The 18,223-nt window shown below is 45.2% G+C and overlaps 1 protein-coding gene and 1 non-coding gene across 2 annotated transcripts in view; both read left to right on the plus strand.

Annotated features, from left to right (window-relative positions):
- Positions 1-18,223, plus strand: part of CDS2 (CDP-diacylglycerol synthase 2) — a 74,003-nt gene that overhangs the window by 31,941 nt on the left and 23,839 nt on the right. Inside the window, exons 2-7 of the mRNA XM_065921465.1 lie at positions 9,622-9,758; positions 11,093-11,189; positions 11,944-12,041; positions 14,048-14,187; positions 15,993-16,051; positions 16,686-16,768. Of these exons, the coding sequence (XP_065777537.1) occupies positions 9,622-9,758; positions 11,093-11,189; positions 11,944-12,041; positions 14,048-14,187; positions 15,993-16,051; positions 16,686-16,768 (614 nt within the window). The remainder of the gene's footprint in view (positions 1-9,621; positions 9,759-11,092; positions 11,190-11,943; positions 12,042-14,047; positions 14,188-15,992; positions 16,052-16,685; positions 16,769-18,223) is intronic.
- LOC136162252 (small nucleolar RNA U6-53/MBII-28) lies at positions 15,572-15,677 on the plus strand. The gene has a single exon (XR_010662061.1). It is a non-coding gene; the product is annotated as a small nucleolar RNA U6-53/MBII-28 (small nucleolar RNA).

The raw sequence follows: 18,223 nt of genomic DNA on the forward strand, positions 1-18,223 counted from the left end.
TGATTTTTGGTGTTTGACTCTGGAGGACAGTAGAAAACAAGTAGTATCATTAGAACAGAACTGTGGGCAGAGCCTTCCAAGAAACAGGTGATTTTTTGAGCTCTGGGAGTCTCTGTCCTGAATTAAATAATGTCTTCTGATGATGACTGGTATTAGATTAGACTTGTATGCTTGTTCTTTTAGTAAACAGATGTGTTTACTCCAGAGGAGGGCTTTAACGGGGAAGGTGAAGAAAGAATAATACCTGTTTGTTCTGTGTCATCCAAACTCTTGGTTTAATGTATGGGAGTAGCAGTTTTGAGGAGGTTGAGACTTAAACCAACAGTGTCCGTCTGGATTAGAAAGCCTTGTATTCAGGTAGGCTGCTGCTTTTCTGACCTCTTTCTCAGACATACCTGTGTGTGTTTTTTTTAAATCCCCTGTATCACTTATTATTTATTTGGCCACAAATGACAGAAAACCCAGAATAACAGTAGTTTTCCAAGACAGAATTGCCCTTATTTCTCATGTAATAAGCAGTCCAGGATCCATGCAACTTTGTTCTTGCTACATAGTTGTTCTCTGTAGGTAGTTTTTCCTGATGGTCTCCTCTTCTTATCTGGTTGCTTAGACATTGGTAATAGATGGTTTTCACCTCATAGGCCAAGACGGTTGCTGGAGCTCCAGCTAGCCTTTCCGCAATTCAGTCGGCATGGAGGGAAAAAGGTGTAATTGCTCACAACACTTCTGCTAATATCTCAGTGACCAGATTTGGAAAATGTACTCTTGGTTCTAAGCCCAGCTAAAAATCAGGGCTTCTGTTCTAAGAAAGAAGGGGAGCTCAACAGTGGGACAATGGACTGCAACCCTATAATGCCTCATATGGTGCTTTTAAGAGTGTGGAAGATGTTGAAATGCTACCTGTTGCCCAGCTCTGCAAATCTAGTAAACCCAGGATCCTCTCTGAATGATTGACTGTGGCTACTTAGGCACATGTGATGAGACTTAGTGTCTTCTCTGTACGCACCGTGCCAGATGTTGGGAGGAAGTCGGCATATCCCCCTTTCCCCCACCGAGATTGTGTCTGCAGGAGGAGACCATACAGTGTGGAGTGCATTCTTGAGGGAGGGCGGGGGCCACTGGGACACAGGGCAGCTGGGAAAGGTTTGGAGATCTGTTAGCTGAGATCTGAAGTAAATTATAATTGGCCAGAGGAGAGGTGAGTTTCTAAAGAGGGCAATCTGCATAGACTGTTCTAGGAAGGAACAGAATGAGCAAAAAGCCTAAAGTAAGAAAGTACAGTCTGTTCTAGGAACTGACTGTAGGTCAGAATGGCGGAGAGACAGGAGGCTGGAAGGATAGACAGGACTCTGATCCCAAAGGGGCTTGTAGATCATTTTAAAAGCCTAGATCTAACCTTTAGATGACAAGAGGAGGAAGAATCACCTCTTGTTTAGCCTAGGGAGCTCCAAGAGGAGTACTGGACAAGGAGTGATATGGTCAGGTTTTCTTTCCAGAAAGACCTTCCTGGTGCAATGTGAAGAGTAGAGTGGAGATAGAAATAGACTCAGGGCTGGAGATAAGGTGGCCAGCTGGGCTGTTGCAGTTACCTGGAGGGAACAGTGTTGGCTTAGGAGTTCCAGAGGCAGTGGGAACGGGTTCAGTTCAGTTCAGTTGCTCAGTAGTGTCCAACTCTTTGCGACCCCATGGACTGTAGCACGCCAGGCCTCCCTGTCCATCACCAACTCCCAGAGCTTACTCAAATTCATGTCCACTGAGTCAGTGATACCATCCAACCATCTCATCCTCTGTCATCCCCTTTTCCTCCTGCCTTCAGTCTTCCCAGCAGGGTCTTTTCAAGTGAATCATTTCTTTGCATCAGGTGGCCAGAGTTTTGGAGTTTCAGCTTCAGCATCAGTCCTTCCAGTGAATATTCAGGACTGATTTCCTTTAGAATGGACTGGTTGGATCTCCTTGCAGTCCAAGAGACTCTCAAGAGTCTGTTTCAGAGGTAGTGATCAGAGACCAGGTGATAGGAGCCGAGGGAGGAACCACGAAGGCTGATTGACCACCTTTTCACTTGAGTGTTCAGGTGAAAGGGAATGAATTTTTTTTTTTTAGCACCTAGAGAGTTTTAGGTATCTGTGGGACATCCAAGGGGGGACATCAAGTATGATTGGATATGTGGGTCTGAAGCTCAAGAAGAGGCTGTTGGAGGCATCAGAATGAATGAGATTACTCAGGAGAGTGTGTAGTAGAACAGAAGGAGCACCCAGCATGGAACCTCTCGGAGCCCCTCAATTTAAAGGGCAAGCTGAAGAGGAGGAAGCTGCCAAGGAGAAACTGACTCAAGAAGGCCTGGCTAGATAGGCAGGTGGGAAACCAGGAGGATGTGCTGCTTGGAAGCCAAGAGAGGAGTATTTCTCGCTAATAACATCAAAAGTTGCTGCAAGGCCGTGCTGGCAGCAGAGAACTGGGAATGCCCAGGGATGAAGGTGGCTTGGTGTGGCCTGAGGACTGAAGGTCAGTCAAGGGTGAAGGTCGGTCAAGGGAAAGGGATGGGGTGTTCAAAACTCTTCCCAAAGTTTCACCTGTGAAGTGGAGAAAAAAGTGCTTTCTTTGGATGAGCCTGCTTAAGTGGTGTAATATGAAGGCCTGGGGTGAGGGGGAGGCTGGAGGACAGAGGGGAGGGAGGGGAGATCAATGGAGCAAGGTGCTGAGGAGGGGGCAGGATGGGGGTTGGCTGCATGTGGGCTGTTCCCACTGTGGCTCTCCTGGAAACAGTTGTCTTCCCACAGGAACCCTCTCTAGGCCCAAGACTGGCAGTGGTAGATTCTCTGCAAAGAGCCCTGTGGCTCTTTGGAAATACTATTGTCTGGAGGTAAAATGGTTCAGAGGCAGAGCTGGGTTTTAAAAGTCGAACCTTCTGCACCTGCATCTTTCCCCGTCCTCTCTCTGGAGCTCTTTGGTATGGAGAGCAGTTACCCATGGAGGTACTTTAAGGAAGCAGTCCATCTGGAGTAATTGAATGCATTTTCTGTGGATCACATTATTGATATGAGGCTTTTGAAGGCAGGGTGTGGACATTTGGGGGATGATTCTAAACTTTCAGAGCCAGGCTCCTCCCCTTTGATCCTTTGTTCAGACAACTGAATTTGTCAGATGAGGTGAGCATTAGAAAAAGCTAGAAATATTTTCTTTGCTGTTCCAAACACCATGCACATGCACACATACACTTTTTTCTCCCTCCAATAGGAACTCAGATGAAAGCTTACTTGGCTTTTTTCAGTGACAGGGACATAGAGGTCTCCTATACTCATTAGGGATAAACCCATCTCTGGTAATTTCTTTCCTGGAGGTGTGTGTGTAAGTGGGGGAGTTGATTGCCCTGGTATCTGGCCACACGGCTGGTTAAGAGGATGGCAGGTGGGACTTCCCTGGTGGTCCAGTAGTTAAGAATCTGCCTTCCAGTGCAAGGGACGCAGGTTCGACCGCTGGTTGGGGAACTGAGATCCCACATGCTGTGGAGCAACTCAGCCGGTGTGCTGCAACTAGAGGAGCTCTGTGCTCTACAGTGGAGACCCAGCACATCCAAAAAAGCAAAAAAGATGGCTGGCATGATACTTAATAGAAAGATTAGGCTCAGCCTGCTGATTTTCCTCCAACACAAGATTTATAATTTCCATCTAAAGCAGTGGGAAAAATAGTTTATGTAAGGTGTGAAGACACTCAGTAAATGAAACTTACAAATTTTAATGCAGCTTAGTATGCTCTAAACTGCTAGGGTTCTCCCCTGGGTTTCCTACCTAGATATAGCAGAGAAAATGAGTCCTACAGATGCTATACAGGAAGCCTGGCCTTGAGCACAAGGACCTTCCTCCTCCCCTTATTACTGGGCCCTGGCCCTCCCTCACTGGCATCTCTTGCTTCTGTTGAAGGAAGGCCTCTGTGCTATCTGGGTCCTGGTTCATTGGTGTCTGGGCAGTTGTGGGAGGTAGATGGGAGCTGGAAGGCTGGTAGGGGAAGCTTTTTATGCACGAGTTCCTCTAAAAATGTTAGCAGGTCTTATCTGAACCCTTGGTACGCAAGGCTCTCCATGTGTCTATCATATCACCTAAGTGTTTCTACCTTAGAGTCTAAGTGAACCAGAAGGAAGGAGGCCTCAGAAGTAACTTTTTTTTCTTCTCCTTTTAAAGCAATGCTCTTGTTTCCTGTTTACACCAGCACCACAGCCCACTTGGGAAATGGCTGCAGGACCGTGGGAGGATGGGCGGTGATTGAGATAGAATCTGAGAGATAGGGTCTGCTCTATTCAACCTCTGATCTGGCTTCTTGGTTGAAAAGAAAGGGAGGAGGAGGGGATGCCTGGGAGCTGAGCTGAGCTTGCAGCAGCAAGGCAGCCTTTCCCCGCTACTGTGTGCTGGTCCCAGAGCTCCTGAGCTGGATCCTTAGACCCTCAGCTAGCAGAGAGAGGGGATGAGAGTGGGCACTAGTCTGGCTCTGTTACAAGGGTTGCTGCCGAGGCAGGGGCCTCTCAGACCTGGCACACGAACAGATCTGAGCTGATTTTGTCATATGCTCAGTGCAGTCCAGACACTGTGGTCCATGGTAGGTTAAGAAGAATTAATTAGCTTATTAGTCCAGTAAATCTTTGGGTTCGTACTGTGTCCCAGGCACAGCTTAGTGTGGTGGGAATCAAGAATTCCAGGGTCACTGACCCACCACTGTGTCTGACATGTATGTGACGTTTTTACCACCTTCCCCAGCTGGCACAGCCTCAGTTATATACATGTTTTGATAGGTTCCTCATAAAGCAGACACAGGAAAGAAAAGATGAGCGAGGTAAATAGAAGTAAGTTCTAATGTTTCCTTCCACATCTCAGTGAACTGTGCTGCACACATCCCATGTCAGGAAGTGTTGGTAGGTACTGCTGCCTGTGTTTCAGACTTCCACCTTTCTGGGAACTTTGAGAAGTGGATCATTTCTGAGTTGGGGCCACCTGTTGGAATGGAAGACAGAAAAGAGGAAGCAAGGCAGGCAGATGCTGAGTTCACAGAATTGATTAGCACACAGGCCCCAGCAAGACTTGATAAGCACTGTTCTTTCTCCACTCCACCGTCCTTGGGAAGGATGCCCAGGTTGCCTGGGATGGATGTTTAAGGTTCTTGGGCTCCTGTGTTGTGTGCCATGGTCAGCGTACTGGAGAATGGGGGTAGGATGGAATTCAGCAGGTCCCTGTTGCTCTTCAGTCTTATAGTTTTAATAGACTTCCACTGGTATTGCATTTGATCATTCCAGCAACCAAGTGAGGTAGGGGGCGCTTTCCTCAGGGGGAAGACCAGGGACGGGAGGCCTGTGCTGAGTGTAAGGAACACCAGGGCTGGGAATTGACTGGCTGCCTCTGCCTCCTACAGAAGGTCTTTCTTGGCATCTGCTTGTCTTTCCATCCCCTGGAGGAGCAAACCAGTGAAACGCTTGACATCTCTGATTCTTGGTCCTCACATGTGCCACTTTCTCCTGGGCAAAACCTTGGGCCCCAGGTTTTTGACTCCTCCTGGGTCCACAACAGAAGCTGCTGCCAGCATTCACCTCCTCACTGAGGCATAAGCAGCCCAAGTGGAAGGCCCTGCCCCCACACAGGGAGTAACCAGAACAGCGCAGGGTTTCCAGGTTCTCCGAGGCTTCTGTTCCTTCGTCTGTTCTCTTGGCAGCCACACCTGGAGCCCTGAGAGTTGGCTGACTTACCTCACCCTGATCCATGACTTCCCAGGTTGTGCCCTTTCTTCCTGCGCAGGGGTTTGCCCTTCTGCCTTTTTTGACTCTGTTTCAGCTTATGGGAGAGAGGTTATCTGTGTAGGTGTTTGTCTCCTTCTCCAAGGACACCTCCAGTGAAGGGCTCTGAGGATCTTATTCAGTGGCCTGAGCTGAGGCCCAGGACCCTGGCATTACTTACTTGCTTTTAAAAGTGAAGTTGCTCAGTCGTGTCTGACTCTTTGCAACCCCGTGGACTGTAGCCTACCAGGCTCCTCTTTCCATGGGATTTTCCAGGCAAGGGTGCTGGAGTGGGTTGCCATTTCCTTCTCCAGGGGATCTTCCCAACTAAGGGATTGAACCTGGGTCTCCCACGTTGCAGACAGACGCTTTACCATCTGAACCACCAGGGAAGCCCTTACTTGCTTAAAGGCAGGTGACAACTGGAAAGTTAATCTCCTTCGGGCTTATTTCTTTAGTTTACTTCATTTCTTAGTTGTTCATCCCAGGCCTTATGTCTTGACAGTAACAACAGTCACTGTGTCTTTGTGACATTTCTCTATGTCCTTTTAATGCTTTCTGCTTCAGGATACCTCTCTTCACTGCACCTCTTCCTAGTAAGGAAGGAGAGGAGTCAGATACAGCATTCTTTGGGCTGATGTTTGTAAAAGGGTCTGCAAGGTCCAGAGACTTAGTACCAAGCCAGAGCTCCCTACCCCTCCCCTGCAGGGGCTCTGCCAGGGCTCCTTCCTGCCCTTCCTGGCTTGGGGAATGTGCAGCCTTTGTGAGTTTCCTTGACAACAAGATGGATAAGTTAAAAATAGCTGGTGCTAGAGCTTCTGTGTGTGTATGTGTGTGTGTGTGTGTGTGTGCGCACGCGCGCACACATGGGCATGCATTCGCAAGCATTTGCGCCTACATACATACCCTCTCGCCTGCTGTTGTTAACTCAGTCCCTGTGGCTTCTACATACTGGTGGAGAACATCTGTGGGAGGCCTTGGTGGGGCCCTGTTACTTGCTCTTTGCAATTCTTTGGTTTAGAGGGCAGATATAGATAATCCCATAGCATCGTTACCTCACATCCCTGATGGTCGCTGATGGGAAAAGGATGATAATGTTAGCCTGCAGCATGGAAATCTGTTCTGAATGCTTCCGTCTTCACAAAGTGTGACTGCAGAGAGAGAATCTCAGTTACACTTCAGGGCATTGCTGCATTTCAGAACCTTGTGGGGCAGTGGAATAGGACACAGCTCTGGGTGTGTGTCTGGTTATGTCTTTCTGGAGAACCCTTACACAGATGAGAAGGATCCTTTCTGGTCTCCTTTTATTAGGTAAGGAAGTGGAATACAGCACGTGGGTGACTTGTCCACTGGCTCAGCCTGGTGGAGGAAGGAGCATTGACCTCATCAGCAGCAGCTGTGGCTCTTTCCCTCAGGTGCTACTGATGAGGACACTTCCATAATGTCATTTTTTTGTTTTGTTTTTTTAAATTGAAGTATAGTTGATTTACAATGTTATGTTAGTTTCTGCAGTACAGCAGAGTGACTTCCCTAAGTTCTTTACCAAAGCACCCTGTTTCTGAATCAGCAATCCTGTAGTAGTTAAGCCTTCTGTTTTATGGTGTTATCTCAGTTGTAAGTTAATTTAGAAACAGCTGTCTCTATGAGAGCAGGGCTGCTTTACCATAGCTGGAAAAAATTCCTCTCTTTCTCCACCATCTTCCATGTATTTGTCAGCATCTGTGTGCCAGGCATGAGGATATCTTGTCTTTAGGGGCCTTATGGTCAGTTGGGGCAGCAGACAATTCTACAAAATCTCCCACCAACTCCCCATTATGGCCAGTGCTGACCGAGAGGGAAGAGGTTGATTGTGGGTGAGAGGAGGACTGAGGTGGGTTGTTAGGGTTTAGAGGAGACTGGGGGGACATGTTAGTGATAAAAAGTACTTAAATTTGGAACATATTAGAAAAAACTCCTACACATAAAAAAAAGCAAGGAGAGAAAAGGGAACCCTCTTACACTGTTGGTGGGAATGCAAACTAGTACAGCTACTATGGAAAACAGTGTGGAGGTTTCTTAAAAAACTGGAAATAGAACTGCCATATGACCCAGCAATCCCACTTCTGGGCATACACACTGAGGAAATCAGATCTGAAAGAGACACGTGCACCCCAATGTTCATCGCAGCACTGTTTATAATAGGCAGGACATGGAAGCAACCTAGATGCCCATCAGCAGACAAATGGATAAGGAAGCTGTGGTACATATACACCATAGAATATTACTCAGCCGTTAAAAAGAATTCATTTAAATCAGTTCTAATGAGATGGATGAAACTGGAGCCCATTATACAGAGTGAAGTAAGCCAGAAAGATAAAGAACATTACAGCATACTAACACATATATATGGAATTTAGAAAGATGGTAACGATAACCCTATATGCAAAACAGAAGTACAGAACAGACTTTTGAACTCTGTGGGAGAAGGTGAGGGTGGGATGTTTCGAAAGAACAGCATATATATTATCCATGGTGAAACAGATCACCAGCCCAGGCTGGATGCATGAGACAAGTGCTCGGGCCTGGTGCACTGGGAAGACCCAGAGGAATCGGGTGGAGAGGGAGGTGGGAGGGGGGATCGGGATGGGGAATACCTGTAACTCTATGGCTGATTCATGTTAATGTATGACAAAACCCACTGAAATGTTGTGAAGTAATTAGCCTCCAACTAATTTAAAAAAAAAAAAAATTTAAAAAAAAGCAAGGAAACCCAGTAGAAAACTGACCAGTGAGTTGACAGGCACTTCACAAAAGAAGACATCAAAATGGCCAAGAAATGTGTGAAATGGTGCTCAATTTCGTCACTAAAGAAATTCAAATTGTTCAATTTGAAAAAAGATACAACTTTTTGTTTGTTCATGTATGTAATGGAATCTTTGATGATTTGGTGGAACATCCTGTTGTCATTACCAGTTTACTTTGTTCTGAATCACTTAACTGAAGAATAAAATGGATTCTGAGATGCTTAAATAAAAGGAAATGTAGTGGAATGAAAACATTAAAGTCAGAGACCTGTTATAGGAGATTTGGGGCCAACTATTGAATTTCTCAGAGCCCCTGTTTCTTCATTTATAAATAGTGATCTTTCTATCTGCCTTTCCTTCCTTCCATAACTGCTCAAATGTTCACAGGTACGGGAAATACTCTCAAAATTCTGAAGGGCTACTCAAGTACTATGTAGTATCATGACTTTGATTTCAAGTGATTTGATTTCTCCTTCACCTCTTCTCACGGCATCTATTCTAAATTCCCCTAAGAAATAAAAGCTTGGTACTTTGGATGGAGGACCTGTTGCTGGCATGCTCTGGTCCATTCATACAGACTGGGGATCAGGGTGAGTTTCTGCAGGCATTTACTTACATGACTGTGACCTGGTGGCAACTCTGTGAGTGACATTGAAGTGTCTGCTGACACCCAGGCCTGGTGGCAGGGGGAGGGCAGTGGCACACACCAGTCCTGGTGAAGTGTTGACTAGAGTTAGTGATCCCATAGGGCTTCCATACCTGACTGGGGCTGGCCTCCTCACGTGGTGGATGGTCTTGTGAAGCCTGGAAGTAACACCATGGGTTTTCGGGAGCTCTGTTGCAGGGGACAGTAGCCTGCACACCCAGCTTCCCCCGAGAGAGCCTGTCCAGAGCTACTAGTTGTCCTGTGGCTCCAAGAGTCCCCAGCTTATTGTGGTATTGTGGCAGAGCAGGAGCTATTCACTGTGTGACTTAGGTGTTGGTGGAGAGGCTTTTTCAAAGGTAGATGGGTCCTTTTGGATGTTTACACCCAGTATCCTACTCAGCGCTTTTGATCTTTCCCTCTTCTGTTTTTCTGCTGTGCAGGAGTCAGAGTCAGAAGCGAAGGTAGATGGAGAGACTGCATCGGACAGTGAAAGCAGAGTGGAAGCTGTCTCCCTACCACCCTCTGCAGATGATACCCCAGAGGTTCTCAACAGGGCGCTTTCCAGCTTGTCTTCAAGGTAGCTTGGCTTACTCATGCAAATGCTTGCTGAGAGCTCTGGGTCTCCAAGTGTCATGGAAGACCTGAAGCCCTTAGAGAGCCCACAGTCTTGTAGCAGGAGCCCACATCTGTTAAAGTGTGAGGCCCAGACCTGCCACTTTCATTGGTTATAGTCTCCCCTGCCTCTGCTTAAGGCTCCACTAAGTGTCACCGAGTACTTAGCAGTGACTACAAGCACAACCTGAGTGGATCTGGCCCTTGAAGGGTACCCTAGGCTGGCTGGGAGGTACTGTCCAAAGAGCAGGAATACATGGACATAGGAGTAGTCACTGATAAAGCACATGAAGATAAATGGTCCTTGGGGTCTGTGACTAATGGGCAGGCTGCTTTCCACTGTGGAGCCTAAATCTCTAGTTCAGAATTCAGTTTTCCTTCTCCCCACACGTCTGTTTTGGACAGTCCTTTGATTCTCCTGTAGGAATTAAGAAACATCTCAACTTTGGTGAATTCAGAGTTAAAATTTTGGTCCCTTGAGATTCTGGTCCTTCTGATTCCAGCCAAGTGGGCAAACTCTAAGACCCCAAAACATTATATAAAAGTGTGCCTGGGCATGCCTCCCACACATTTGTCCTTTTGAAAGGCTGTATTGTGCAGTCATTAGGATTACGGGTTCTGGAGCCAGATTGGCTCCCAGGATTCAATTCCCAGCTTAAGCACTTCACAGGATATCATCTGTACATCCACTTCCTCATCTGTAAAAGCTAGTAGTATTGAGGGTTGAATCAGTTAATACACATGAAAGTCCTTGTAGAAGTGCCAGGTGCATATGTGCCAGGTGTGATAGCTGTTATTACCACTGTGTTTGATACTGCTATTACCATAGTGATGCAGGAGCAGAGAAATGTAGGATTCTGCTGCAGCAAAAATGTTAATAGTTTTTTCTCAGAGACACCCATAGAAGCCATCTAAATAGATACATAAGGGGGGGCGCGGGCAGACATTACATTTCCCTTGGGATTTTTGCCTGATTCCTTCATTAAAAAACAAGTTGGGTGTATTTTTATTGCAAGCCTTGAGCACTTGCTGAGTTTAGTGTAGATAAGGTGATGGCTCTGATGAGGTGAGGTGACCTGCTTCTTCCAGCATATAGCTACTTCCTCTGTCAAGATGAAAGACATACTCCTGGAAAGCATTGACCTCAGAGCCCTCTTATCCCAGAAAGGTAAGAGTGAAAAAAAGATAAGAGTGAAAAAAAGATAAGAGTGAAAGAGCCCTCTTATCACCCACCTTGAGTTTGTGCTTCAGTTCTTTCGGGCTCCTAATGTTTTCTCCTTCCCTTCCTCTCTAACTTAGATGGAAGAACTGGTGGGTGAGAGGCATCCTGACTTTGGCGATGATTGCATTTTTCTTCATTATCATTTACTTGGGACCAATGGTTTTAATGATGATTGTAAGTGCCATTTACTTGCTGTTTTAGTTTTACCTTCAGTTTTTCCTGCACGTCTAGTCATTTTAAGTGCCAGGTGTTGGGTTGGTTCTGGGAATCACTTGGGGTCCTGGCTGCTCAGACCATATCCGCCTTAGAATAGCTATAATTTCTCACCTTCAGCAGCCAACTGGAGGGTCATTGGCACAGGCCAGTTGTAGGTGATTAAAGATCACTTCAAAATTTGATTTTATTACTTCACCTCTTTGGTCAAACTGGGAACCTGGCTATGATTTGGTGTGACTCTTGATTTTGTTTCTTGTTTTCCTGGGGCCTCCCTCATAAGTTTGGGACTTTTGATACAAAATTCCAGTCCACAGTACTTTGTTCTGAGTCTTCCCATTGTCATAGAAGCATCAAATGACTATACAACTGACAACTGAGCAGAGCAGTTTGGGACTTTTCAAGTATGTATTTTTATTCAGAGTCAAAAATGGAAGAGATTGAGTCCTGGGGGATTCTACAATAAAAAGTTAATCAGAGTTTCAGAAGCATGTATTTATTGTGAGAAATTGGATCTGCTCTGTGTGACATAAAGGGCCTCCCAACCCTGTTGAGTGATGTGAGAGAAAGGAGGGGAGCAGAAATCACTGGAGGACTGACATTGTTCTTAAATATAATGGTTTTTCTTGAAGGCCTATGACCTGTTGGTTTCTGTTTCCACAGATGATAAGAACTGAGGAGATAGCAAGTGTTTTAATTCTTTTGTGTCCTGCAGGTGATGTGTGTTCAGATTAAGTGTTTCCATGAGATTATCACTATTGGCTACAATGTGTACCACTCCTATGACCTGCCCTGGTTCAGAACCCTCAGCTGGTAAGCTCTCTAGCCCCACAGAGACCTGTAACTGGTTTGGACAAAGGTTTTGTGGTAGGTAGTTACAGTCGTGGTTGGAGGGAGGGATTGATGGCCATGGATCTTCACAGCACCTTTGAGACCAAAGTATTGCCTAGGTCAGACTGAGTGGCTGGCTTGGAAGGAGTGGTTCTTCCTTAGAAGAATCCAGACCAGCTGCATCTATGACCATATTTGCATCAATATTTGGATTCCTTAGACTGCACAATGGCCCCTGTTTTCTAAATCAGTACATTTTTTGTGCTCTGGTATCCCAGCATCCCACAATAGTCATCTGGGAGTTGTCAACACTGGTGTTGCTGTTTCTAGAATTTGGCTTGCTCATCCGTAAAACAGATAGTAGTGACCTAGTCAGTGCTTTTCAACCTGTGGTTTTGGAGTCCTAGTTCCTTGGAGGTTCCTTGGGTGCCAGTGGGCAGGCGTGAGACTGAATGCAAGGGATCTGGGCTCCTCAGAGGAGCTCAGCTTTCTCCTCCTAAGAAAGGGCTTGGATGTCCTTAGGTGTTTTTTTGTTTTTTTTTTTTTGGCTGTGTTATGTGGCATGTAGGATCTTAGTTCCCTGCCTAGGGATTGAACCTGGGCCTGGCCAGTGAGAGCAAGTCCTAACCATTGGACTGCCAAAGAATTCTGGGCTTGTCTGTCTTGAAGCCAAAACAAAACCTGTAGTGCAGATGATGTCCAAGACACCTTCCTGATCTGAAACCTTTGCTGTGTTGACCACACTCTTCCGAGGTGGTGACATGTGAACAGAGCATTGTGTAGTCCTGAGAAGACTTAGGGCAGATACAGACTCCTCTCACTCTGCTGTGCTGGGTCTTGGGCATTGATTTCATAACTTACCAGGCCAGAGAGTAGTGCTTTGGGCCCCAGCAACTTGGCTATGGCCAAGGGAGCTGACATGCTCATACTTGGGCTGGACACATCCTTCTCAGAGATGCTTCCTTGTCACCCAGCAGCATAAGCTGCCTTGCAGTCACCACAGGGCCTGTGCCTGCCCCCCTGGGTTAAGATGTAGGTTTCTCTTGTGGGTCTCCTATAGTTGGAAAGCAATGTTATGAATTTTATTAACATATTCAGGATGTTTGACCCCTTACTGTGGTCACTGTTCAAAGGAAGTGTTTTTCATGTAAACAAAGCTTGTTTGGGAGTTCTTGAACTTCCACAATTTAAAAAAAAAAAATGGAAGAGATAAGAGAAGCCCTCCCCTTTCTTTGATGTCTGGATATTTATTGAGTGCTTAGAGTTGGGTTGCTCATTCTCATACTCAGAAACACTAGTGAGGCTGCACATGTATATGGACCATGGCTTCTCCCTCCTTGGAGCTCCCTCTAGTTGAGAAGCGGTTATAAACAAGTGACGAATTAATGCTAGTGAAAGATTTGTGTGTCAGAGCTGGGCATCAGAGAGGAAGACAGTCTGAGATGAAGCATAATTAATTGCTTAGTGAAAAGAGCAAGTATTTCTCACTATAGAAATAAAGGCAGAGGAGGCAGATACCACATTCGATCATGCAGGGTTTTATGAAGACAATGGTATTTGAGCAATGAGTGATAAAGTGGGTAAGTGAAGAGGATGTTCCAGGCAGGGAGAAGAAAGGAACCAAACAGACAGACAGAAAGCCAGAGAAACTTCGTTTTGATAAGCATGCAGAGTTCCTATCAGGAAGAGTGGAATGAGGTACCTTTCTGGGGGTTGAGTGTTGTTAGACCTGGCAGTGCTATAGAAGGGGCAGAAACTGGGTCCCAAGTTTGTGATAAATGGAGAGTGAATGAAAGCCACAAATTTCTAGATAAATACCTCACCTACAGGGTCACCAGAGGACAGGGATCTGTGGTCCTCTTGTCCTGCTGTGGGCTCCCTGGGGGGTTCTTAGGGGTTGGGCGGACTGCTGCTCTGGTCCTGACAGCCTTGCTGTAAGGGAGGGGCCACGTGTGCTCCCTTTGGCAGTGATCTGTCTTCTTTAACAGGTACTTTCTGCTGTGTGTAAATTATTTCTTCTATGGCGAAACAGTGACAGATTACTTCTTCACTCTGGTCCAGAGAGAGGAGCCTCTGCGGATTCTCAGTAAATACCACCGGTTCATTTCCTTTACTCTCTATCTAACAGGTATGTGTTAAGCGGCTTGCTAGTTGTTGCGTATGTCTTGTTTTTGTTATCCGCTGAGTTGGAGTTGGGACATTTCTTGGTTCATATAAAGTTTTGATGACTTAACTCTGACCACACAGGGAAGCAGAACTAAGGACTCTGCCTTCCATGAGCTGTAGGAGCTCTTTACTAAGAGAAATGAGGTCGAGGGGCTCGTGTGGTTGCGAGGGCTGTAGTCTGTGCCACCTGTCCGTGTGTTTCAGCCTCTGTTGAAAGACCCCATAGCATTGTTGTGTCCTGACTCTCTTGTTGGCAGAGATTCTGCAGGGTGACCAGAACAAAACCATCCAGAAACTTGTATTTAAAAAAGGACTTTTCATTGACATATACATACTATTGTATATAAAACAGATAACTAATAAGAACTTACTGTCTAGCACAGGGAACTCTGTAATGACCTATAGGGGAAAAGGATCTAAAAGGTGGAGGATGTATGTATATATATAACTGATTCACTTTGCTGGACACCTGAAACTGACACAGTGTTGTAAATCAACTATATTCCAATAAAAATTAATTTAAAAAAAGGGACACTGTAGTGCATTAGAAATTTTACTGATTTGGATTTAAAAAGACCTGTGATTTCAGAAGAGCCAGGAACTTACTTTGAGTCTCAGTTAGCTCTCCTGTAACCTAGAGCTAAAATGGCAGAGTTACTATGAGGATTTGATAAGCTATATTGAAATTTGACAAATGGTAAACTGCCCTGTCAATCTAAACTCAGTTGAGACAATATAGGAATTCAAATAATGCTAATGTTTTTCATGGTTACCCTGAAAACCAGTTTGAGGCATATGGGAAATTTGTTCTGACTCTGACCTAAATTTCAACTTGACCTATTTTTTCATTAGCTTGATAGTGATACTTGGCTCTCTGAATGATACCTGGCTACTGAATATGAAGTCTACTGCTGAGAAGCCTGATGTATTGAGGATAGTCAGAAAGCATGCCTCAGAGCCTGGAAGCAGCCCCACAAAGGGAGGCCAGAGGTCTAGAACAGTGATATGCTCTCTTCTGGGCAGGGCTTTTGAGGGACCCAGCACACTTGTGGGTGAAATCCGTTTTCTTGCTAGAGGTTTTAGTCATGTGGGTCAGTAGGAAAGAGATGCAAGGATGACTTTAGCCTTCTACCATGTGGATCCCCATTCTGCCAGCCCTGTTCTTTAGGATAGAGATTGGTTTCTTAAGGTCCAGATAATAATATTACAGGTTTTGGGGGCTATGGAGTCTCTCCTGCAGCTCCTTAGTTCTGCTATTTTAGCACAAAAGAAACCCTGGATAACATGTAAACAAATAGTTATGCCTGTGTTCTCATACGAGTTTGTTTATAAAAACAGGCAGCTAACCTTGATGATGAGTTGCCATGCTAATAACTGAGCTACCAGCTAGGGCAGTGTTGCCGTGCTTTGGGTGCCAGTGAGTTTAACAACAACAACAAAACACTGGCAGCCGGCCTGACCATTATCAGCCCCTGTTCTAGAATCAAAACATTTCTGTCTGGTGAACAGTATCCTAAGTTGAGTGTAATCTGTAAAATTTTTAAATATTGTCTTCCTTTGATTGTCTTGAAGTAGTCATTTTTCCCTTCTGACTGCCTATCTGAATAACTGATTTTATTCCCTAGGGCAATGGATTTGTGCCCTGGTTAGCTGTTGCCAGGAAATTAGCAAAGGACCATATGACACAGCTAAAGGAAATGACTAGGACAAAGATAAATGCAGAATGTGATTCATTTTACCCTTTCTCTTCCTTCCTTCTCAAACTAGGATTCTGCATGTTTGTGCTGAGTCTGGTCAAGAAGCATTATCGATTGCAGTTCTACATGGTAAGGGTAGTGTCAAAATGTGTCAGTGTCAAAACTCTTGATATAAGTGAAATTCTGCGGAAACTCCACAGGCCTATCATCCTTTCGGTGATAAATCAGAACTTTGGAATGTAGTCTGTTCTTGTGCATCTGAAACCTGGAGGGTGAAAGAGGCATCCCCTGTGACGTTTGGTGGCTTCTTATCCACCTAGACCTAATCACTGTTATATACTGTAAGCAGTCTCTCCCATCTGGATCTGAGTGTGGCCTCTAGGTAAGGCTCTAGGTGACACCTAAGACATAGACCATAGATATCCTACCTGCTGTATTGCTCCCTCAACTTAAAAACACCCCCTCTCTGAGTGTCCTAATCTCTCAGTAAATACTAAGAAAACAAGAAGTACCCAGGCTTTTGGAGCATAAAAGGACTAACTAGTGGGCCACGTGCACCCTCCTTTTGTTGGGAACTATAGCTGGAAAACATAGTTATTCTCGAGGCCTGTTCTGTAGCTTTTCATTTCCAATAAGACAGATACAGAAGCAGATATCTTTCCTACCTGTTTCTCAACAATTTTCTGTTTGATATTAGCTATTATTTGAAGTTCCTTTCAAGGTAAACTGATAGGTAACATTTATCCTTTATCTTCTTTTGCAGTTTGGCTGGACCCATGTAACATTACTGATTGTTGTAACTCAGTCACATCTTGTTATCCACAACCTATTTGAAGGAATGATCTGGTGAGTGATGTTAGTGAGGGGCATTTTTCCTTTTATTTTGTGGGTGTTCTTATGTATAGGAGGACTGAGAAACCCCATTTGCTAAGTTGGCAGTTCTCACCTGAGCATATCAGCAGCACCTGCAGGCCTAGTTACAACACAGATTGCTGGGCCCCACTTTTGATTTTCTGCCTCAGTAGCTATGGGGTGAAGCCTGAGAACTCCATTTCTAGTACATTCTCAGGTGATGCTAATGCTGCTGGTCAGGACCTACACTTTGAGAACCACTGTTCTAAACCAACAGCTATAGGGATATTTAAAGAGTCAAGGACAGTGCAACTGTATGGCAACAAATATGGAAATCTAGAAGAAAAAAATCATTTCCTGGCAAGAGGACACCGAGAAAAAGTCACAAAGAAGAAAACTTGAACAGATCAATAATTATAAAAGAGCTTTGAAAATCCCATAAGAATCCACACCTGGAAAAAATGAGCAGTGATAGCAACTGAGTATTTATTTATTTACTTTTGACTGCACACAGGCTTTCTCTAGTTTTGGCGAATCTTATGACCTGCCTCTTGAGAAACCTATATGCAGGTCAGGAAGCAACAGTTAGAACTGGACATGGAACAACAGACTGGTTCCAAATAGGAAAAGGAGTACGTCAAGGCTGTATATTGTCACCCTGCTTATTTAATTTATATGCAGAGTACATCATGAGAAACGCTGGGCTGGAAGAAGGACAAGCTGGAATCAAGATTGCCGGGAGAAATATCAATAACCTCAGATATGCAGATGACACCACCCTTATGGCAGAAAGTGAAGAGGAACTAAAAAGCCTCTTGATGAAAGTGAAAGAGGAGAGTGAAAAAGTTGGCTTAAAGCTTAACATTCAGAAAACTAAGATCATGGCATCTGGTCCCATCACCTCATGGGAAATAGATGGGAAGACAGTAGAAACAGTGTCAGACTTTATTTTTGGGGGCTCCAAAATCACTGCAGATGGTGACTGCAGCCATGAAATTAAAAGACGCTTACTCGTTGGAAGGAAAGTTATGACCAACCTAGATAGCATATTAAAAAGCAGAGACATTACTTTGCCAACAAAGGTCCGTCTGGTCAAGGCTGTGGTTTTTCCAGTGGTCATGTATGGATGTGAGAGTTGGACTGTGAAGAAAGCTGAGTGCCGAAAAATTGATGCTTTTGAACTGTGGTGTTGGAGAAGACTCTTGAGAGTCCCTTGGACTGCAAGGACATCCGACCAGTCCATCTTAAAGGAGATCAGTCCTGGGTGTTCACTGGAAGGACTGATGGCTGAAGCTGAAACTCCAGTACTTTGGCCACCTGATGAGAAGAGTTGACTGATTAGAAAAGACCCTGATGCTGGGAGGGATTGGGGTCAGGAGGAGAAGGGGATGACAGAGGATGAGATGGTTGAATGGCATCACCAACTCGATGGGCATGAGTTTGAGTAAA

The sequence above is a fragment of the Muntiacus reevesi genome, chromosome 2 (genome assembly GCF_963930625.1).
Source record: "Muntiacus reevesi chromosome 2, mMunRee1.1, whole genome shotgun sequence".
NCBI classification, from domain to species: Eukaryota; Metazoa; Chordata; class Mammalia; order Artiodactyla; family Cervidae; genus Muntiacus; species Muntiacus reevesi.